Below are 24,671 nucleotides of genomic sequence, written 5' to 3' on the forward strand. Positions count from 1 at the left end.
TGGCTTTCCACTGATCGATTCCATTGATGTTGAGCTTTTTGCTTTACACAACCAACCCCAAAGGGAAGCAGTCTACTGCAGATATTTGGATGCAAATAAAAAGATTTTCATGTTATGCAGTTTCTCCATACCTACATCTATCTATACTTATTCTAGGTTTTATTTTCCAGCATGCACTGATTTTGTGTCTCTGCTTCTCTCTCTGGTGTGTCTGTGTTTCATCTTTTTCAGATAACTGTTCCTCCCTGTGTCTATACTTGTTCAGTGTCCTTTTCTGGAAGTACTGGTGGAGGAAATCTCTCCACCCCTCCCCTCTCAACAGAGAAGTAGCATCAACAAAAAGGCTGCTCCTTGTTGCACTATTATGGCTAAGGATAAGTTACCCGACTTAAGTCGATCCTCATGCTCTCATTCCTTTAACGCCAACTCCCTCATGTTACTATGTGCATGCATACTTATGTAATTGTATGTGTGTACCTGACTGTGTGCAGGTGTGTCTAACCAGGTCTCAATGCAGCCCATCTCTAAAGCACCTCTACCCATATCTACGGGGCTCTCTCAAACCACCCCTGACACCCTCTCTGTACCCACTTTCACTCCATTTTTGCATTCACGTGGAATGTCTGCCTCATTAAAAGTCGTCCCAAACAAACAAATGGGAAGTGGAAGTGACTTATAAAACCCTAAAACAGCAAGCCTGCACCAATGCTGACTTATTGACCACATGCAATGTCGTATTATGTTCATCATGAAGATGCTTTGTATAAAATTCTGTGCGACTACCCTTAGGATCAAATACACCTCCCCTAGTCTCTATAAGACTGTAGTCTTGTATATTTTAGGTCTATTGCAAATTATTGTACATTTATAGGAACTGCTGCAAAAAACAAGCAACTTAAACACATCTTTAAAAAACAAGATGTTTACAAAAGAAAAATGTATGTCAGGAATAAGTTTAATCCCTTTTATATATTATTTACTTATTTAATTATAGATTCCTTTTTTAATAGAAAATGATAATACAGGATATCAAAACTCCAGTAAACTGCAGCACAGATCAAATAAAGGTGATACAAATGCATATGAAGAATATCAAAGGAGGAAGGAGGAAATTTTATTTTTCTGTGTGGTTACTCCTTTTTCCACCGCACAGAGGGAAGATTGTCTCCTACACCCTGATGGAGGGTGCTTCATTCAGCTGTGAAGGTGACTACGGATGGAGTGACACTCTGAGAAGCAGCGGGAGTGGGTAGAGTCTGGTTTTAGAAAGGCCCTACATGTGACATGTTGTCTCCTGCGTCTCATTTTATCAGAGAGTGCTGTCTGTGTTTGGGTGCTTCTGTCCTCTGTCTCACTCCTCAGACAGAGCATCACTCGGCCTCACTGTCTGAGAGACAGAGTGCTTGCCTGTGTGTCCCTGTCTGCTGCCTCTTCAGCATCTTTTTTGTCTCCCACTGAGTGTCGCATCAGACAGCCTTAGGGTCAGCAAGGGTCACAAAGAGTTCAGTTGGTGAGATTTTGTCTAGACAGACTCACACCAACATGCTACTCAGCTGCATAACCACCCACACGCCCACACACAGGCACATACACACCCATATTTGTTCCAACAGAGGAACGACAACAACAAAAACATTTCTAGATAAAAGACAATACTAAACACACCCAAATACAGTTAGTGCTCTTGAAAGGCCTCACCCACACTGACCTGTGTGATAAAAGTATGGGTATACTACTCAACAAACTCTTCAAAATGTCTATCTATCTATCTATCTATCTATCTATCTATCTATCTATCTATCCATCCATCCATCCATCCATCCATCCATCCATCCATCCAAAGGATAATAATCAGTAACCTGGAATTGCATTCTACAGTAAATTGAGTCCAACTTTGATACAAACAGCAACTCACAATAACAGATCTGACAAACAAAATGGCACGTGGCCATCGTAGCATAAAAGTAGATAGAACTGTCTTTTAACCAGCAGATAAATGAAAAATGGGGAAGCAACAGAGAGACGAATGGGCAGAGAGTAAGGGAGGGAAAGAGCAGCTCAGAAGCCCATGAACAGCTTCTGTCTTCCTCTAAATCAGTCTGATTGTTCTGCATTTCTGCAACGTCATGAACTAAACTCTGGTACTTTTAAAGGTATGCTGTGAGGGATTGTTGATTATCTTCTATAAACACGCTTGCAAGCAAAAGCAGATTAACTCTCATTTGGATTTTTGCTTCCTTATATTTGCAATGGTTTTTTTGGCACTATGTCTCCTGAAGCCTGTTTACACCTGGTTTTAACATGCGGTTCAGTGATCAGAACACAAGTGGACAGCCAAAATTGCTGTTCACACTCATGGTTTTCATGCATCTCCCGCTGACCACTTCTGTTCAGATTTCGTTACTTCCCCCCGCACAATTATTACATCCACACCTCTGCTACCTGCCCTGTAGCATGCCCACTAGTCACCATAGTGGTTGTGTTGGTACAGCTAGAGATATCACTGTCAGCAGAATCCAACATGTCTTCTTCCACCAGGCGAAACAATGGATGGTCATGCAAAACTTTCTCCCGCTCGACATAAAATGGGTAAGTTATGGAGCATTTGCCTACTTTCACCGAAACAAGCATCACGTCCTGTACTGATGGCGTAGTCCTTGTTGGGGACACATCAAGACGCTTTAGCGTTTACACTACAAAATATGCACACCAGACCACCTTAACAATGTGTCTTGGTGGTCATTTTCACATATGATCGACCTGCCCTTTCTCAAAAATCAATAAAATAAATAGAAATAGATGGTCAGTCCATCAGTTACTTAGCAGTCAATACTTACAGAAAAATGAAAGAGAAAAAAAAAAAAGAATCAAAAGCCATACACAACTCACCATTAACTGAAAAGAAAACATTACCTGTCAACTTTATATTATTACATTATTTTCTTATACATATATTTGAACTGAACAGTATTGATATTGATATTTTCATCGTTCTCTAAAGAATTCTACAGTTTGACACCACATACTGAAATACACATTTGCTTTTAAATAGTTTGTGCATAGTGATGCTTCCTAAAATGATCCTCATCCTCTTAAACAAAAACAAACATCCTGAAAAAATACTTTCTGGTAATACTCTGCTTTTTGCCCTGAACATGACTAACAAAAGTCTGTAATTCAACTAGATCTTTAAGTACAGCAATCCTTAATACAACTTGATACATATCTAACTGTCTGTATCACAGACTTCAGCAGGGCCGTTTTCCTAATGAATACTTTAGACTGTAAACAAAGTAGCTATGCACTTTGTCGTTAGCAGGCGATCAACTGCCATTAAAATCATACATTAACAGTGAGGGACCCTTCCACATACTTGTACTTCTTGTTCTGCCACACTGTTTTAAACTAATGTGAAAAATATGAGGCAATCCAAGAAGATTCTGACATTTATGTTTTGTGGAGATGTGTCAGAGGCATGATAAACAGACTTACGCACTTGTATAACACTTTTCTAATCTTCTGACCACTCAAAGCACGTTAACACTACTTGTCACATCAACCCATCCGCACACACATTCATACACCTGTGGCCCAGGCCACCACTCAAAGTGCCACCTGCTTCTCAGTAAAACCTTCACAAGGGCTCACAATTTTGGGTTAAGTGTCTTGCCAAGAATACTTCAACATGCAGACTGGAGGAGCTGGGAATCGAACCTCTGATCTTCTGATTGGTGGACTCTGCCTCCTGAGTCCTAGATAGATATGTTGATTCAGCTCTTTGGCAAATTTTTTTTGGCTGCAGTTTGGGGTATTGCTGTTGTTTTCTTGCTCTTATTTTGGCTACAGTTAGTGGACTGGAGTAGTAGTAGTTGTAGTAGTAGCAGCAGTTTTTCACCTTGTGATTTTATTGCCTTTTTAAATAGCTTGGGTTTTCTTGTTTTTGTCCTATTTTATGTAATTTGTGCTATTTTATATTTATTATTTTGAATCAATATTTTTTAATTTATTTATTGTTTTAGAGCACTTTGGTCAACTCTGTTTTTTTTTTAAATGTGCTCTATAAATACATTTGGATTGGATTGGATTGGATATAGTAAGCAGCTGGACTTTCTTGAGTTTCTTGAAGACATTTCACCTCTTCAGCTGGGAATTCAAGAAGCCTCTCGAATGAGAGGTAAAATGTCTTCAAGAAACTCAAGCAAGTCCAGTTGCTAACAATATTACCATGACCTGGATGACTGAGAATCTTCACCAATATACCAGGCTCACACACCAAAGCAGTATTTACTGCAGGGTAGTATTTACTGGAGAGTAAATGTAATGAATTCAATGGTATTTTGGGGTGTTTCTGTTAATTTGTCCATACCTTCATAGCCAGTTTGGTCAACATTGTTGTCACATGGCACCTCTGCCGCAGAGGCCTAAGTATTAGAACCTGGTAAACAGAGTAAGACCTGGTTGTGTGCACCATGAGATTTTTTTGGATCAGACATCTGTTAGAGCAGAAGGTCAAGCTGCAGGTAAAGTAGTCCCATAAAACACAGGAAGAAGGTGGACAGCAAATGGCTTACAAGGCACATTTGGTGTCTAGTTAGAGACTAGGGTCATGTATGCAAAAGCACGTGAGCCCTAAAACATCTATTTTGGCAAACACTGCACAAGTATCAGATATCGTACAGACTAAAGATGAACTGGCTTCCCTGGTTACATTCTTGTCTGTAGGAGGAGTGTGCTACAGCTACAGAGGTATAAACAGGGGCTCTTATACGGCACAATAAACCCACAGAGGTGCATTTGCTCTTCTGTAGGTGGGTATTTGCACATTTATGATGGTGTATGTAGTGTGTATGGCCCTGCAGTGTGGGAATAAGCATGACAGTGTTTGAAAATCCGAGGTGGCGGGTGGCTAGGATTAGATTAGTGTAAGCTACAACAGCTCAGACTAACAAGATAAATTGCTGGAAAAGGGCTGGCCCACACGCCGGATTAGAACCCGAGGCCAGTGGGCCAAGTTCACTAACCTTCATAGATGCCTTTAGCCTATGCCAGGTGATCAATTGTAAGCAGGAGGTCTCTAATTCTAGTCCTGTCACGATATCTATGTTATTGACTTATCGAGGCCAGCAAAATTGATTAAGGTCATGTCCATACATCATACTGTCCTTGTGTATACGTGCGTGTTTGTTAACATAAGAATCAACAGCCGGGTTTGGTAGTAAATTGCCTGTTAAGGAATGACTCTCTATACCCCTGTACTACATGTTTAATATTTATTTAAGGGCCATTTTTGTTAACAGGGCCTGGGAGTCCATATTCTTTATTGTTTTGGTTGAGTGGTTTTATTTCATTTATTTAGGATATTACGTTTTATTTATTTATTTATTTTTACCTCCAATTGTAATATCTGAGTATTCTTAAAAAATATAAGTTCATAGCTCTTGGGAGGGATGTACTTGCATTTTTATGCTATAATATTGTCATTATATCAGTGGAATAAAAATATAGTTTGTAGAAATTATTTTGGAGACAATAGAGAGCTCTAGGGTTGAAGTTATCAAAAACAAATTTACGTTAAGGAGACTTTAATATTTTGTTCTAACATAAAATACGTCAGTGAAAACCTGACTTGACTTTGAAACTTTTAGGGGCTTAAAACAAAGGTAGTTGCTAAAAAAGTGGCTAGAGGAGACTACAGAACATTTTCATGCAGAGCAGCGGCGAATATGGCTTTACAGCCTTGTGCTGGCAGGGATATTAAGTCGTGCGTTCGTGGTGTAGTTCGTTTATAACCTCAAGTTAGCATTTTATTTCAGATGATTGCATTTAAGCTTCAAAAATCCTAAAAGTGGTCAACTGTGAAGATTATCTCACAGTACAAAAATGTGTAAGTAACATAAATGTTTGTTTGCCACAGAGCTTATTTTCTTCAATAATCCAAAATCCAATGGAAAAATCCCATAGGTTTTTAGATGAGGGAACCAGGGCGATGCTTACTTCCACACTGGCCCACAGAAAGACATGATCCCTAGGATGCTCTATTTACTGATGTATTTTATGTCGTAACAAAAAAAGAAGGTAAAAGTCGAGTGTAAAGGCCTTATTTCAGTCATCCAACCAAAAGCAAACAAACAGTTACTTCAAGGCAAGGGGACCGGGAGTTCTTAAATGCTAACTCATGTTCAGGTGTCTGTATTCTTTTCTTTTCTTTTTTAAAATTCTTGCGGCACTATGTATCGTCCTCGAGAAGTCATTATTGAACATATCTCCATGTACTCAACTGTGCTCAACATATCAGAAGTTGTACTAAAGAACATCTAGGCTACCTTATAAATTCCTCTTAAAATCTGACTTTGAGCTCTTCAGTTTTTTTGTCATATACCTTAGATAATAATGACATGCCATAATAATTTGACCAAACATGCTTTGATTAATTGATATTCTGATTATGCTATATAGTTAATGTTTGTGTTATGTGGTAATATCTCAAGCATTCAATAGTAATTGATTCTCCATTGTCAGTTAGGTAATGTGGATACAGCCTGAGGGACACTTGCCAACTGTCGGTGGCCTAGTTGAGCGGTGTGTCTGGTCAGTTTGGTTGGATCAATTCCATCCGAGTCTAGTCAGTTCAGATGTAGTCCATTTGATCACGCCTCTCCTAATTTTAGTCACCCATCAATAGTCTGTCTATGCATCACCTGGCTGCACCCAAATGGTCTATAATCAGAGACAAGATGATCTCCATCTGCTCCCTTTTGCTGCAGCAATTCGTTACACTGAGCCAAAAAATTGTGACCACAAACACCTTCTGTAGATATTGCAAAGTCTTTCTGCACAATATTGTTGTCTAGAATACTGTCACAAGAGACTGCATTGATTGTTCTTATCAAAGGATTCAGCTATTTTTTCCAACATGAGGCGGACAGCTGGGAGCGACAGGAGCTGATCTCTCAATCGAGTAAACAACTCAATTATCATGATGTCAACTGCCGACCTGGGGGTCTCAGCTGTATATAGGTGAACAAGGGGTCTAGAATGTGTTTCACAAGGGCTGCATACTGAATTCTAATGTTTATATAACACTTTACTTTGTCAAAGTGTTCTAATGGCCTTAACAAGGATGAGCCTTTTTACTAAGAAACACTGCACCGTGACTAGAGCAGACAACCACCTAAGCTGGCATTCATCCACAGACATAAATCCAAAAGGCTCTATGATAATACATGCTAAATCAAATATTTAAGGTGGTAATTGTCATCATGGCAACCTTCAGTGCTGCAGACATGAATGCTGCTTTAGTGTTTGTAGTCCTGTCAGTGAGGCTGAGCTGAGCTGAGCTGAGCTGAGCTGGACCAGTCTGGGATGACTGGGTTGAACCAGTCTGGTTTCTGCCGCCCGAGTTATGCTGTCTGTGCAGGGTTTTTGTTCCAGCCTTACAGGCACCCACTGTAATTAACTCCCTGGATCACTCTGCATGCTCACTCACACAGACAAAAAGTGATGGAGGGAGAGATGGAGGGATGGAGGGTGAGAGAGAAAGAGAGAGAGGGTGACAGGCAGACACATACATTGGCATATGTTGACACAGACGGAAAGAGAGCCACAGAAATGTAATACATGTAAAAGACATACAAACACATCCACTCAGGGTGATGGACGGTAAAATATACGACTAAGCCATAGCAAGGGAGATGTATAGCTCTGCCCTTTCAGGCGAGGAATTCCCTGGGAAAGGGAGAGGAAAGAAGAGCGATGGTGTCCGCACTGTGAACTTTAATTACACACTCTTTCAAGCTGCATTTGGACAGATAATCCCCCGGCTTCCCTCTCTTTGTGGACACAGGAGAAGAGGAGCTAGGTGCTCCCAGGCTGCAGTCTCACAGGACAGTGGAGACAGCATTAAATAGTGCATTGGCTAGTCATTTCAAGTCAAGTCCCATCCAGAGTTTCAAATTGGAAGCATTGAAAATTAAAGAAGTGTTTATGCATTATGATATACGTCAGTGTAGAGTTGTACCCAATAATTTGCAGCTTTAAAGCTTTATTCATAAAACTGACAAGACTGGATTTCTAAATATTATATCCTGAGCTGAGCAGCTTTTTAAAAATTCTTTTGCACATGTATACTCCTTCTATTTAAACCTGGTGTTTTACACAATTACAGATAAATACTAGGCTACTGTGATATTCTTATTATTATTATTATTACTACATTACTTGTAGAATGGATTCCAGTGGTGGCTGTAGGATTGTTTCAAAGTTGTTGGGTTGTTTCTAGCTTGTGTGATGGAAACATTTCCAATAACTAGTGAGTTTTGTAGAATCCAAAAGATAAGACAGATGTACTAATTTCCAAAATTCAAAGCATTTTTTTAATCTAACAAAGTAGTCTGCTACAAATCACATTTGTTGGCTTCAAGCCTTTCAAAAACATTTTCATAGTGGTCAAAAATCTGTTTGCTCTCAAAGGGAGGCACTAACAGAGCAGTCTTGCAGCAATCTCACAGCACCATAAATTGCATTTATTCATTAAAGAAAGTCAATTTAATTAAAAAAAGACTTCTTTAATTCGATAAATCACTTTATTCTCTTCTTTTTAGGGTCATGACGTAATAAAATACGACTACAAATATTTAAACCTTTACTGGAAAACCTCAACAAAAGCTTCTAAATGTAAAAGAAAAAGACATTCAGTACATCCCTACTTTAGTGCATGCAACTTAATTAGTAGGGCGAGTGCTTTTAATTGGAATTGACTGTATGAATTTCAAAATTAAAGTGTGAAGGACTAAGGCAACTTGAAGGCTTTAAACCAAACGATAACGAACAAAGTCAGATATAAATATGGAAAATAATACTGTTGTTTATTGACATTTAAAATGTTATACTGTTGACATTCATACTTTGTCATTAAAGATTGCTCATCTTTGCATCTAACACCAACAGGAAAAATTAATGCCTGTGCCTTATTCCTATTTAAAGTCTATCATTATTAACAAAGCAAGCCGATCATATGAAATCATTGCTATTCTGATCACAACTGTTCACTCTAATGCCACTTTGCCCTGAAACTGTGTACAAGCTTTGGTAAGGTAGGGTAAATAGGACAGATCACGTGACCTGAGCGACTAGAATGTTGCTCTGAATGTGGCACTGGATCAATCTATAGGCGTGTGACCAGGCCTCTGTGTCCCGTCTCTGTGTGTGTACATGTGTTTGTGTGTGAGCATGTGGTTACTTAGTGTTAGCTACACAACTGCTCTCTGGCAGGGATGCCATGGTAATCCTCTGCTTGGCTCGTCATCTCCCCCTCTGTCTTTTCTCTCTTGCTCACCATCACCTCCTGTGTCTCTCTTTTCTTTCTCACACTCTGCCTTATTGTCCTTGGTGTTGCTTTGAGTGTCAAAATCACAGTCTGTTTTCACTAAGAGGCTGTCTTCCTATCTGTGTATACAATAAATGCTAATCAGTAAAATGTGCAGTGTATTTAATTGTCTCAGCAATTCATGACTGATGACTAAATTAATGTCCTAATGATTCATAAATAAATACCCAGTAAAACGATTTAATTCTGCATCAAAATTTACTTTGACACAGTGCTGTGGGGACAAAATTGGATATTGCAGATTCAATATGTGAGCGTAAATCAGCTTAAGCCTACTGTCTTTTCATTTTCAAAAAATGCTTTATCAGATCAGATTTGCTCACACTCCTACGCCCAGGCAAAATACAGTATGTGGCGTATTCACTGGTGTCATGACACAATGTTTGTCTTATGGCAAAATATACTAAAGGGACAATTCACCCCAATATTAAAAAACATATTTTCCTCTAACCTGTATCAGTTTAGATTGTTTTGGTGTGAACTGCTGAGTGTCGAAGATACCAGCAGTAGAGAATGTCTGCGTTCTCTCTAATATAATGAATGTAGATTACACTCGCCTTGTGGTGCTCAAAGCGCAACAAAATATTTTTTGAAAAGCTCACCAGCAATGTCTCTTTTCAGGACCGGTGACTCAAGATAACATACACAGACCTTGTTGTGAGCAGTTTCATGTAGGAACGGGTGATACCAGCCAACCGTATTTCTGCACTCAAGAGAAGGCATGCATCTACTCATGGATAAGAAGATTGTGCTCATGACACCACAGATGTAAACAATAATGGCGTCTTCCTCAGCTGAGCTGTAACATTAGCTAGCTCCTAGTGCTAGATGAGCTAGCAGTAGATGCACGCTTCCTTCTGCAGGTGATACAGTTGCTGGGTGTAGTCCAGTAGAAAGAAAAAAAAAATGTTCCTGCTCACAACAAGGTCTGTGGATTATCTTGGAAACTGGGTCACGATTTCTGAAAAGAGACATAGCTGTTTTTCTACTTTGAGCACCACAAGCCGAGTGCCATGTTCCATTATATTCAAGAGGAGGCAGACTTCTCTATGGCCAATATCTAAAACAATTGACAACTCACACCAATCTAGAACAATCTACACTGATTGATAAACAGCACTACAGGTAAGAGGAAACATATGTATTTTTGATTTCAGGGTGAACCTTCCCCTTTAATGATAAAATCATCATTGAAGCAGAAACAGGCTACCTTTGCAAGCTAAGCAGATCTCTGGAAAAAAAGGACACATTGAGTAGAAGGAGCTTGATCTCAAGGATTAGTCAAGGCTCTTGTTTTGGAATTAGCTCCAAACCAAACACATGACTGACTATTCTCACACAAAGCCAGCAGTCAAATCTGATGGCTTACCATAACACTGCTCTCTATTGTGGGGCCAAGAGTCAGAGAAATGCATTTCTTCTCTCCTCCACAAGTCTGTCTCCCACCACATGTTGAATTCACTCATCTAACAATGGATGGATGCAGTATGTCAAGACTTTGAAAGTGCTCTGGTACTAGACATTTACAATGGTCATTATTTTCTTCCCACTGCAATCTTAGTGCAGGACAAAGAGTTTCTTAGAGTAATATTTGCTGTACATTTGCTACAGTGTTCCTATATGCTCTGTGGTCACAAAATGCATCCCATACAGAGCTGACTATTTCCATTTCAGACGTCATTACATTACACAATAGAAAAGCCAAGCCTGAGCTGTGACATGCACTCCAGCCTCAGCTATACCCTGGCATGTAAAAGTAGCCTAATTAGCAGCATTGCTTTGACTGCGCACTTTACAATATAAACATTAATGTCTCATTTTAAACCTTGTGATAAGGCTGGGAAATTGGGAAAATTTGGGAAAATTTGGCTTTTTCAAAAAGCAATTTCCAGTAAGTAACAACGCAGAGTGCACATGTTTTTTTTTTCTTTCAAGAGCTGTTAGGAGTCCCACTACATTTAAAACACATTAATGCAATCCCTAAAATCAATATTTCCCTTAAGTGTCATAACTGAATTAATATCATTCACACTAATGCAGAAAATGCTGCTTCTCATAGGATACCCTATCAATGCAAGCAGACAGCCCATAATTCTATTATTCATAACAGTCCCAGAAAAGGCAAGGTCTCCACTTTCACTGTGTGCTGTCACTTAACTACAAGCAATGCTCCTCCTTTTCACCCCAGTCTCCACTGAACTGCAGTCGTGCAGTATGAATAGCAATCAGACAACGTGCTGAGATTTAAAAATTTCAGGAGGAAGACCTCCTGGGACACATCTAACACAATTCCCATCAAAAGAGCAACATTGAACTTAGAGCTCTCTAGAGCAGACTGATTGGAAATATAATTTGTGGATATAACGTATACCTCTCAGGGTTGTGTTCACATTCTGGATTTTTTATGTGCATTAAATATTTTATTTTTATCTGAAGGCAAATTTTGCCTGCTAATGCATAATTTGAAGTGATACATTTTGAATATTTGGCATCGTGGTGTAAAAAGAAAAAAGAACAATTGATCTTACCTGAAGTTCACACCAAGCCACCTCCACCCATGTCTCTGTGTCCAGGCCTTTATACACAGTCTTAAAGGCTCCTCTGCCCAATTCAATGTCAAACTTGAGGAACCTGCCTCCAGGGGAGGTTGCCACAGCCTTCATCTCGGCCTCCTCCTCCTGCTCACGGTCCCTCTCCTTCCCCCTCTGGGCAGTTGCAGAGGAAGATGCATCCTTGCCTGGCTCCTGGCTGGAGATGGGGAAGGATGGGTCATGACCCATAGCAGCACAGGATGAAGCAGCCCCTTGCTGCTGGGCACTGCTGGTGAAAACTGTGTCTGAGGAGCGCAGCTCCAGGTGAGGGGCACTGTGGGGCGCCTCTGGGGACACCTCCACCTCATCGTCCTCCTCACAAATCTCCACACTCTTCCTGAAGAAACGCTTCTCCCTCCTCAGTCGTTTCTGGCCAGTGTCAACTGGTAAGGAGGGTGTGGAGAATGAAATCGGTCTGTCTGGTTTCTCCTCACCCTCCTGGCTGGCTTCCCCTCCTCCTCCTCCTCCTCCTCCTCCCCCTCCTCCCCTGATTCCTCCATTCTCTCCCCCTGTTGCTTTCCTCTCCTGAGTCTGGGAGGAGAGGGAGTCTGGGGGGGTGCTGTGTGTCCGCTCCCCCTGTGGGTCGACCCTGCCCTCCCGCTCCGTGTCCTCCTCCCTCTGTCCATCAGGTTTCTCCGAGGAATCCTCGGTGCCTGTGGGCTCTCCCGGGTCAGTAGCCATGGGGAATGGCCTTTCCCACTCCTCCTCGACCTCCTCCTCCTCCAAACCTTTGCTCCTCCGTCAGTCCCCGTCTCTCTCTCTTTCTGTGGTCACCCACTCACCCTTCTAGTCTGTCAGGCTTTTCTTCCAGCGCTGCAGGTGACTAAAGGCCGTCTTTGGCCAAACTAGTGACCCTCTTGCACTTTTCCTCCGCTCTCTGCCTCCCCGTTTCCTCTTGTTAGATGCTTTAAACAAGTACAGAAGGGTAAGACCACAGCTGTGGGAGAATAGATTTTGTCCTCACTTTCCTCCTCATCATGTCCTACATTTTCCTTATATCCATTTAGGTGCAGTACTAATCAAAGTAAACCACACGTCTTGCAGCTCCTAGAAACACACACACTAAACCAGGAGTTATTTTTCAAGCTTTTGGGGAAAGCAGCAGCGTTTTCTTTCAAACTGCTGTGTGAATATCTTCAAGTAAACCCTGCAAGACAAAAACAAAACATTGCATTAATATTCAGCCAGTCAGAGAGGATTATTGTGATGTTGTTGCCATATTTAACTCTCTTAAGAAGAATGCAAGTGGAATACTGTTTGAATTTGATGAGACACATTTAAATAGGAAAGTCCATGAGTCACCTTTTACTTTAGAGGAACAAAAGAGACGAGCATCAAAGACATCATTGAAAATCCTTATAGCAACTGTGTAAGGAAATGGATTGTTGGGTTAGTCCAGTAACTTTGTGTAAAATTATGTGTAAACTAGATAGAATTGGATGGAAAATGCTGAAAGTCCCATTAGGATGAAGCATTGTGACTATTTCAACAGCTCTTTCTTGTAAACACTGCCAATACTTACAGAGAGATACAGTATTCCCCTTGAGAATGCTAAGTGTTGATTGCCTGTAAAACTTCTGCAATGCATTTTTTAAGTAATTAGGCTCAGAAGGTAGCGAAATGCTGCAAACATAAAAGAAAACCTAACGTGAGAAGATTTTTAAGATCTCCATAATTGGTGCAGAAGTTTCCAGTAATCAGAGACAGAGGAAAGTACAAATATCTGTAAATGGTCTTTTTCCACAGCCGCTTGCCAAAGTGACCTGGGTAATTAATTGGGCAATGTTAAATCATACTTAGTAGTGAACTCTGGCAGTTTCTACCCGTATATGGTAGGAAACTCACAAAACCCATATAGGAGGGCAACCACTTAATCTGCCAAAAAAGGGCTTCATCTTTGTTATGGGCTAAACATTTGTCACTTAGACCAATGCATCCTGAAAGAATATACTGGTCAAGAATTACACATGGCTTCATCCATCATCAAGTGCACGTTTATCAGCGTCTTACAACTTAAGTTGTGTTCAGTGGCTCCATTAGTCAACAGAATGCTGCAGTTAGGAGTATGTGATCCCAAACATTAAATATGGATGAAGAACTATGGGCCAGTTGAGTGTGAATAATTCATACGCAGTTCGAACTGTATTGGAGTGTCTACCACACATCTGCAACAAAAGGCTCATAAATATACACAGCTATGATTGTGATTATCATCAGCACAGGCATCAACGGACAAAGTTACTCAGTGCACACTCAGTCAACCATTCAGGCGGGGTGATAATAGACAGTTTTACGTTGGCCCTCAGTGTTATTCTCTGCCAGCAGAAGGTGAAACTGAACACAGCAGGTTCCCTCTGACATGGCAATATCCCTGCTATGCTGTAACTCATTCACTGTTTGGGTTTGTGTGTGTGTGTGTGTGTGTGTGTGTGTTTGTACTCTACTGGGCATCTCTCCGATGACATCTTTATCTTCACTTCTCCTCTATCACTCTCCATCTGGCCCAAGGTATTATATCTCCTCTGCTCTCTGACAGCCAATGATCTCTTGGTGGCTGCATCAGAGCAGTTTTATTAAGACACCAGGCAGCCAAAGTCATTCTGGAGCCAATACCTAAAAGACGGGGTAGGTCTACCAGTTACGGAAGCAATAAAGTCCAAAGTCACCATTTAGGATTATCAGCTGTGCTTAAAGGAGGAATGCGTGCTAATGCATACCAACAACAAAAGCTGTACCACAGGAAGGTGGCTGTCCTCGGCTTGTAATGGTGCAGTAAATGGAAAGTAAAAAGTGCAGTCTGGGTCAAGGTATTAACTCACTTTGCATATTAGTTTACAACTCAACACATATTACTTTACAAATGAACCCATGGGACTTTAAAGGGCCATTGCCATGGCTTGGGTTACAGCACTCTTAGGTATGAAGCTATCCACGAGGACCACACATGTATAGTCTATCTTGGCTCCTGAAATGTGGTCTCTACTGCCAGACAGGCTCAGTCAAAGTCACAGCGGTAAGCCTAAACTTTTTCTCTTCAATTTTAATGAGTAAAGCCCACCGTGACCACTGGGGGCTCGTCTAGTGTCTCACAGCAGCTTTTATCTCTTTTATAAGGCAGCCATTACCACTCATGTCAAGCCTGTTGTCTCTCCAGGCTCAAAGCAAATGAGTCTGACATGCGATGCTAGCAGCTGTCAGTCAAATTAAAAACACAATAGGCTGATATTAGACCAACTGCTAAGAGGCTCCTGAAAAAGAATTCCAGTTGAGCGGCATTCCTGAGAAGTAGACACATACTCTATGAGACAAACTGTAATTAAGCAAGTAGCTTCCCGCAGACACACTACACACCCAATACAATACCACAACAAAATGAACTATAAAATTTTTTACCCATATGATAAAACTGATAAAAAAATCACATTATACTGTATGTTATTTTGAATTAGGAAAAGTCATATGAATAATTATGTACCTCATTGTCTGGAAATTAGAAAAAGAAACCAATTATAAAGAAATGGGAGTGTCTGTTTAAACAAGTGGCCTGAGTGCCTGACAAATCAAGGTACTGAATTGTTAGACCAGAAAGTCCTGTAAATTTAATATTGCAAACAAAACTACCACAGTATTAGGTTCATTATTGCCTGATATTATATAAAGTCTTATGCTAAAGTGATAGCCAACTTGACAGAAAATCTATAGCAAAATCTTTACCTTTCACAGTAATGCTGTGACAATTATTTTGATTTTTTTTTTTATCAATTAGTCAGATAATTAACTGGAAACTATTTTGATAATTACCATAAATTACCACTACTGGTTTTAGTCATTTGTTAAGTAAACAAGTCAAACATTAATGCTTCTTAAATGTGAGAATTTGAAGCTTTTCTTTGTCATACATGATAATAAACTGTTTTAAACTGTTTGATAATAAAAATAGTTTGAGATTTTTGGACTGTTAATAAAATAAAACCAATAGAAACAAACATACCATTAGACCTTAGGCTCTGGGAAATTACACAGGGCATGTTCCGCCTTTTTTTGACATTTTATTCAGACAATGATTAGTCAATTGATTAATAATATAATGGGCAGATTGACTGATAACAAAAAATAATTGTTTGTTGCAGCCCTATTCAGCAGTAGAGTATTATAAATGAGTTACATGAGATGGCTATTTCTTATTGACTGTAAGGAAGCCCATCCAACCATGTGATACGGAGATATGATGAGCACAATATTTGTCATTTGTAATAAAGCATGAAGTACTATGATACACAGGGTTTAACTGCTAATGTGTTGGTGAAACATGACAATAGAGAATATCTCCATAGTCAAGGACAGACATGAAGGCTGACTCCACAATAATTTTTACGGTTGGCTGGATGAATGAATAAGTCTTTTTCAAGCCAAATTTCTTAAATAAATTTCTTTGTATGATTTTGCCAGTGCAATATGGGTGCACCATTTAAATTTTTAATGGCAGGATAGTCAGAGTCACTGGTGGAGATGGAGAATACCGTGTCCTCTCTCTTTTCTACATATAACACTAGTCCGTTGATAACTGGGAGGAGTGATAACTGGGAAACGGACTGTAGACAAGTCTTGGCCTGGGCTGGGGTGGAGCCTGGGGCATATAAAACTGTATCATCAGCAAAAAAAACCCTATTTTCAATACATAATTCAATACCTCTATAAAAAATTAAAATAAAATAATAAATCCAATGTAATATATAACCTCCAGTATATTAACATATTTCTCCTCCATTGTTATTGTTGTTGTTCAGCACTTCTTGTACATGTAAAGCCTAGACACACCAAACCAACATCAGAGAACTAGTTGGATAATGAAAGCCGCCTGCTGCATTACCTTACATCGCCATACACCGGGCAAAAAAAAAGTTGCATAGGAACACACCAAACTGACAGTTAACCAGCACGTACGTTCTGCACCTGCATGAAAGAAGAAATCCCTCCATACCACTGGTTGTTTGTAATCGTCATTACAAAAGGGAAACTGGAGGATCATCTTGATGCTAGCTAGCCTGTTAGCACATTAATAAAACAATCCAGTGTTGAAAGACAAAACATATTTACCATGCACCAGTGAACAACACAAACCACCAGAAAAGTTTCTGCTAAAGAGCACGATGGCAGAAGAAAAAAAAAAATCTAACCTCATTTAACAAGTCAATTTCGACCTCCCTCCCTCTCAACTTTAGCCATTTGTTTACTTTCCTCACTTATGTTACTCTTCTCGTGCACTGAGCTCAAATGCAAATCAGGGTGATTCCATTTACCGTTGTGCTCCACTGTTGCCGCCGCGAATTTAAAAAAAAAAGCTGACGTAGGTTGACGTAGGTTAACGAGGGCTGACAACGGCCAACGAGGGCCAACGGTTCAGGGTGAACCGCACCAAGGAGCCCAACATCAATCAATGGCTGACAGTCTGCTTGGTGCATCAGGGTCTTAAGACGCTGATCTTTGCGGTAGACTATTAGTCCCACCCCTTCTCCACTCTAATTGGATGGCTGGATAAAACGTTATATTGACAAGCTAAGAGCTTTACCCGAAGTTGAACATTTTCAGCTCTCAGCTACCTGAAAAAAGTTTAAATGTGTAGTGCTCAATGCATAATATATGCTTAGTGCCTTGTCACAATTCTGGTGTTAATAACAGTGCAAATGCACAGCATTCCCACTGCAAAGAATTCAATGCCGGAAGAACTGCATCCCTGGTGCCTGGGGTACTACAGATAAACAAGTACTGTCACTTTTTTCATAATTTGGGTATTATATTAGTACCAAAGTATTGGTTCTCGTAACATCCCTAAATTGAAGTATTGATTAGGGAAGAATTATGTTATTTATCTATAATGTAAACAGCAATGGGCCAAGGATAGACCCAATATACATGTCGGAAAACAGTGAAAAATGGCCATCACAATTTCCCTGAGCTCAGGGTGATGTATTTATTATTATTAATCCTCATGCTTGAGAAAACAGAGGCAATGCGTGTTATTAAATTACATTAAATTACTAAATAATCTAAAATGTCTTCATTTTCTATCAGCTACTCATTTCACCACTAGTGGAGACTTACAGTAGTGTACAGTGAGACTAAAAAGGTAAAGGCCAACAGGATGTGGGGGACATAAAGGGGGAAAAACAACAGGCGATAAAGAGAGGGAAGTTGCCCTTTAAACAGGAGCTTATTCGCCCGTGTCCCCAGGGCAAGGAGTTCCCATGAAAGCCACATACCGGACAGAGTTATCACAGTACATCAAACACGTTCAACCCCATCACTGTCTCTCACAACGGCCCAGACTACACACACATATAAACACACACAGAAATACAGATATCAGACACACACCAGCAGGCTAGAACAAACTTTGTTTCACTCTTTCTTTCTCTCTCTGTCCCTCTCACACTCTTCCTATCTTTTATACACAGAAAACACACACACACACACACACACATCAAAAGCAAACCCTCTCTCGCACCCAAACCACATGTCTCCTTTCAATGAAAGAATGCCGAAAGGAATTTCCTGACATCAGGAAAATGACCAAGCAACTGCCCATGTGGGCAAATGTGGTAAACCAAAGTTGAATATAATGAAACCAACATCGCAGCTGATACGGTGACTCTCTTCAGGGCCATATGACTTCAGCATGCAGCATAAACACAAGTTCACATGTCAGAATCATTGTCTGTTCATTTTTCTAGCAGCGCTGCAGTGAAGACATGAGAACTGAACATCTGACAAGCTGCACACTGCCTGCCCTCCAGGCTTCTGTGAGGCTCTTGTGCGGGGAGAACACCTGCAGCTGCCTAATCATTTCTGAAATGTGCGGCAAAAATTATTGTGACACCATTGCCGAAGATGTGATTTATATTCTATTCTCAAAACCTGCAGAAGGCCACATTTGTTTTTGCTAGAACTTTTTGTTATCTGTGCTCAAAGTTTTGAGACATGGAGCGAAGAAAAAAAACCAAAAATGATCTACATTACTTAGACTCTCTTTTGCACAAAGACAAACAAAAGCATACACACAGAAGTCTCACAACTCCTACACGTGCTGTGACTTAAAACACAAAACAAATACATTGCAACCCTATCTGCGTCCTGCACTTTTGTCATCCCTTACTTCATGGTGATACACACATTAATCCCCTGGAACCAAACTGCCGCTAGAAAATTAGGCAGGCAGACAAAGAAAGAGCAAGGGGACTGAGTGCATGTGTGTGTGTGTGTGTGTGTGTGTGTGTGTGTGTGTGTGTGTGTGTGACTGCATGCGCGTGCACAGACAGTGCCGTTTTAGCAATTGATGGGGACGTGTTGATGAAAAGAGTGAATAAAAAGTGGCGAGGGGGACAGGAAGGGAATGTAGTTGGTGGGAGCAGGCGGACAGCAGAGTTTCAAACAGATAAAGAGGGAAGGAGAGATGGAGCGAAGGGGGGCCGGCTAGTAGAAGGGGTGGGAAAAATGTGTGTGTGAAAGAGAACAAGAGAGAGATAAAGAGAGGGGGGTGGCACAGACAAAAAGGGAGCTGGGGGATTTTGCCTGATAAAATATGTGCCAATGTTTGTGTGAATGAAAGCAGTGACTATAGCTAAATTTTTGCTCGGACAAAAGCAGCTACAGTTGTGCGTGGAGAGGAGAGGAGAGGAGAGGAGAGGAGAGGAGAGGAGAGGAGAGGAGAGGAGAGGAGAGGAGGAATGCTTTTAGAGGTTGGTTGGATAAGGTTGAAAACATGAGGTGATTACATTAGCATAGGAATATTTTCCATTGGTATGTCCAGTGTCACAGTGAGACTCGGTGCATGGGGCCGAGGAAGAGCAAGCAGAAGGTGTCACTGTAAAGTTGTTAATAAGCTCTTACTGCTACAGAAAATGGCTGTAAGTGGAGCTCTGATGATTTATTTTGTCGATTTACAAAAAGTTAACTGTCATTTATGTTGATAATCAATTGATTAGTGCAGGATTAGTGCAGTGATACTGAACTTATGGCCTGAGGGGCACCCCCACCATCTTCTAATTCACCAAAAATCAAAAGTTATTCACACTGGGAATTGTTTTTGTACTTTTAGTGTGTGTGTGTGTGTGTGTGTGTGTGTGTGTGTGTGTGTGTAAGGTAGCAGGGTGCATAAAAATAGAGCAGGTTTTTAAGTGCCCCGTTGAATGATTCCCGTACCCCCTGACAGAGGTCCTACCCTGATGTCCTAAAATCCTACAAATGTCCATAAATCCAAGAATTTTCTTAGTAGCTAAGACACATCCTCAATTCCTAGAAATCCTAGAAACATCCTACATTCCAAAAAAACATTCTTAAGTCCCCCAAATGTCCTAGAATCATAGAGCTGTCCTAACATCATAGAAACATCATAAAATCCTAGAAACATGTATTGGGCTGCTGTGTCTGGCCCTTGGCCTCCTGTCATTTTGCAAAAGTGGCCCCCAAGCAAAATAGATTGTGTATCCCTGGATAGGTTTTTCTATGGCCAATGGTGATATTTACATAGCAGGCCAATGGCCGATATAGAAGGCTGATATTATTTTGTGTTTTTTTCTGACAAAAATTGAATAACTATAACAACAAAATAGCTGTCCTTAAATGAACAGTTATTTCAAACAATTATTATTTGCACTGTCTCTGTTTATTTACACGGAAATAACACAAGATTGAGGAACGCAATTCTATAACTATAAATGATTAAGGGACATTATTTCCACCATAAATGTCAAGTTTATTTCTTAATACTTCTGTATTTCTTGATTTATTCATTTTAAATGAATGAAATCAATAATTCCTCATGGAGCAGGGGTCCAGAAGGCGGGGTGGACGGCCCCCTCAGTTTAATGTTATCGATGTTGTGATCGCAGGCATCAGCTGATGCCAATTATCTTAAAATTGCACTCAATTTATCAGTCAACTTATAATCAGTGTATCACTAGTATGGATTTGCATGTTTTGTGTTATATGGGACAATTACCTGCGTATGCATTCATTCTGGACTGTGAGTTGGACAAAACAAGCAATATGAAGAGGTTACCCTGGACAATTTCCATTCGTTTCTAACAAATTTACAGCAAATGATTGAGAAAATAATCCACAGTTGATTATCAAAATTAAAATTGTCAGTTTTCAGCCCAAGTTTAAAGTTTACTATCAGAATTATTTCTTAAATTTCTTATTCTATCTTACACAACATTTTTTTCCTGAACTCACTCAGTCCACTTTGATAAAATCTATTAAAAAAAGTATTTTTTGTGTGTATTTTAGATTAATGGTTATTAATGTTGTTATTGTTCTTATAATTATGATTATTATTATTATAGTTGAGGAAGTTTTAACCATGCTGAACTGAAATGACTAATTTTAAGTTAAATCCCCAACTTTACAACTGTTATCATCACATAGGGCAGGTGTTTTGTCAGGTGTAGTTGCAAGTGTAAACTTATGGAGGCACAAGTGTATGAGTGTTTGTTGCAGTCTTTTAACAAGGTTCCTTCATCAACTGCCAGCTACAGTCAGCATATTATCCTTTTGTTTATTGTCAGACTTCGCAGCTCTGTTACCAGGCAGGGAGTCAGACTGCGTGGAAACATTCAGCAGATACACTTGGCTGGAGTGTGTAGATCAAATCCAGACCAATACCAGCCTGTAACAATAACTTATCACGGCATAAGTAATGCAACACTTGAATCTTTCCAGTCATTTCCAGATTTAATATTAGTCCCACAGAGATTAACAGAGGGGATGGAGGCTGAGTGATGCGGGGAGACGAGGCAGAGGCAGCACAAGGTCTGAAAGCGACTGGCCAAATTTCAAACGGGCTCGATGTCAAGCAGCAACTGTTCTGAAGATCACAGGTCTACATCTGAACCCCACAGATCAGCTGTTGATCACAAAGACAGGTTCAAACAAAGACCATGTTTGTTCAGTGAGGCCACTGAGGTCTAACAGGAATGACTTCTGTCATAAAGTCACACCAGGATATATCACTGTAAGTGGCAGGTGTAAACCTTCAAAGAGCCGACAGTCTGTGCTGCTGTCGCATTGAAAAACAGGATGCTGTTTGTGTGTGGCACAAATACAATTAATTACAATGTTCAGGACAAGCACCACACATTAAACACCACAAGGGAATAGATAACGCTAAAATTTGAACCCACAGGCTTATGATTTAACAACCAGATCACCTGCTAAAAACTGTTCATCTAAATACAGCACAGTGTATGCGCAATTGTACAAGAAAAGATAATTAAAACTCCTCTGACTGCTCCTCCTACTCAATTACTGCACGAGTTGGTTCAGCACATGTTGCGTTCCTGTGCGTCTTCTGTCTATAGGCGGCGTTTTGAAATCTGGTGGAAAATATCCAATGCTGGCTACTAGAATCAAACGCACAATGATTGTTCTCTTCCCATTAGGGAAACTCAAGGCTGAAAACACAACAAGGACTTTTGTCCAATCCAGGTCAAGCATGGGAGAGTGGAGTGTAGGTAGCACACACAGAGCACTGTTCACTGAGGGAGAGACACAGAGAGAATATGTGTTATCTAACCCCCCCTTTTTGTTCTCTTTCATTCCCCTCAGTGAGCACAACCAGCCCATACCAAAGGATTCCTCTAATCCAGGTGAGAGAACGGCTCCTTAATCAGCCAATGATGAATCAGGATTACATGTTACAAAAGTAGCTTACTACTCCTGCAGCTCATATCAACAACCGAGCCTCTTTTACTCATGCAAAATGGTCTCTGAACTTTTATGGGTGATGGGAGTACTCAGAGATCAGCAAAGTGTTGATTTGAGTATTTAGCAGCCGTCAGCCTTCTTTAGGAGAGGAAGTATCCTCTCTAATGTTTTGAGTACATCACTATCGCTCCCAGCGGGACCAGCAGACGCAATGTTTTCATACATATCAATAAAGGAGGAGTTAAGGAGGGGATGCTTGATGTTCTGTATAATTTATTGCCATCATATGAAAAAATAATTGATGTATTTCTTCAACATGTAAGATACATATAGTTGACACTGTGATTTTTCTTAAATTGTTTTAATTTTCTAACATATTGTGAACATTAGGCTACTTCAAGCAAATAACCCATGATGGGTCTTGTTGTGCAGAAGTCATTTGCTCTGAAGCAAAATGCAATTAATGCATGTTATTTATAGGCTACAGCATATATGACACAGTGATGCCTGGATGTGCAAGCACCATGAAGTGCAGCCATTGGCTAGCTGGTAGCTCAGCTGACTTTAGAAACGCCGTGCAAACGGTAAAAAAAAACAAAAAAACAAAGTGGCCTACATCCACCATACAAGACGAGAGTGACTGACACCACAAATCAAAAATCCCCAAACCTCCTGGCCTTTCGTGCCCCAAGCACAGCCACATCATTCACATGATGGGCCAAACATTTGCTGTCTGAGGGCCTGTCAGTTAGTCTGCCCGCAGATCTGCACTTGACTTGAGTGTTTATTCACAGCTTCATTCAATTCAGAATAATAAGCAGACACAGGAGGGGACACATAAGCAACCTCGTAGTGCTAAAACAGGCTGAACACAACAACAATAATTCCTCACTAGGGGGCCACAGTCTTTGAATAACGAAAATGACTATTTGCGTTGTAATTGAAAATAACAACAAACATCACTCACCCAAATGCAACATCGTAGCTCGTCGGTCCAGCGATGTAGGCTATTTAATTCCAAAAACCGAGCTGCTCAGCACAGATAGCTAGCTCTCTCACTGGATTCCTTATTATTCCGATATCTTTTTACAAACGTTTTTACATGAGATTTACACTGGGCTTTCTGCCTACAAAATTATTTTTTACACCCACTGAAAAATACAATTACGAAAAAAGATTTAGAAAAATTCGCGGTTCCTTCTACGTAGTTTTAATTACATTTTATACGGTCTGCCGCGGTCTTATTGGCTTGAAAATCCCCACCGGAGTCGTCGAGCCTCGGTCTGTGAGAGACGGGTACGGAGCACTTGCTGTCCGTGTTCCAGTATCAGACGATGTTGGCCGTTGGTTTACACATTTTCACACTCGTTTCTCGGTTTAACGGCTCCAAGTTGTGCTTCTGGCCATTCATGTGCACCCGAATAATATCAGTAACTTATGTACATAATTTACAACGCACGACTCCAACGGCCTTCAGCAGGTTCGCGTGTGGACTGAGCGCGCGCTGCCTGCCTGCTCACACTTGCCACAGGGCTCCTCATCATCCCGAGCACGAGCAGATCCAACAGTTAGCTCACTCCGCCACGAGAGGGCGGTGCTGCCGCGTGTTTATGTCAACGGCCGGTAATGTGACTTTAATGTTGCGTTCAAATGCGCCTCGTAAGCTTCACATTCAGCACAGCAGCCGCAATAAAAAGCCTGAAAATGATTTTGTAACACTTCTTATTGGTACCGTTGATGGATCAAATTAAATACACCAATACATTTATTTGACTGCTTTATTTAGTTTTGTTTTTAGCTTTCTTTAGATCAGTTTATATATTTGATGTATTTCACACACAACACAGTCTACAGGAGAAATTGTAGGCTATAAAGTTGAACTGTTGAAAATGTACACAGTTAAACTATCAATCTAGCCTATCTATCTATCTATCTATCTATCTATCTATCTAGATATTTACTGTGTAGATTTCGATTTCATTGCACATATG

General features: G+C 40.4%; 1 protein-coding gene across 9 annotated transcripts in view; it reads right to left on the reverse strand.

The window, feature by feature from the left end:
* wnk3 (WNK lysine deficient protein kinase 3) overlaps positions 1 to 24,216 on the reverse strand; it is a 51,113-nt gene extending 26,897 nt beyond the window's left edge. For 7 of the 9 annotated variants that reach the window (XR_015777515.1, XM_088082187.1, XM_088082191.1 and 4 more), the window contains exons 1-2: positions 23,648 to 24,216; positions 11,914 to 13,123 (exon numbers count right to left, since the gene is read on the reverse strand). Coding sequence is in view for 8 of the 9 variants with exons in the window: in XM_088082187.1 (XP_087938313.1) it covers positions 11,914 to 12,657 (744 nt within the window). In the remaining variant the exon portion in view is untranslated. The remainder of the gene's footprint in view (positions 1 to 11,913; positions 13,124 to 23,647) is intronic. The other 2 variants (XM_088082193.1, XM_088082192.1) reach the window with 1 other exon arrangement.
* Positions 24,217 to 24,671: the final 455 nt, after the last annotated feature.

Source organism: Plectropomus leopardus, chromosome 9 (assembly GCF_026936395.1).
Source record: "Plectropomus leopardus strain MGB_pleo_1.0 chromosome 9, ASM2693639v1, whole genome shotgun sequence".
NCBI lineage: Eukaryota > Metazoa > Chordata > Actinopteri > Perciformes > Serranidae > Plectropomus > Plectropomus leopardus.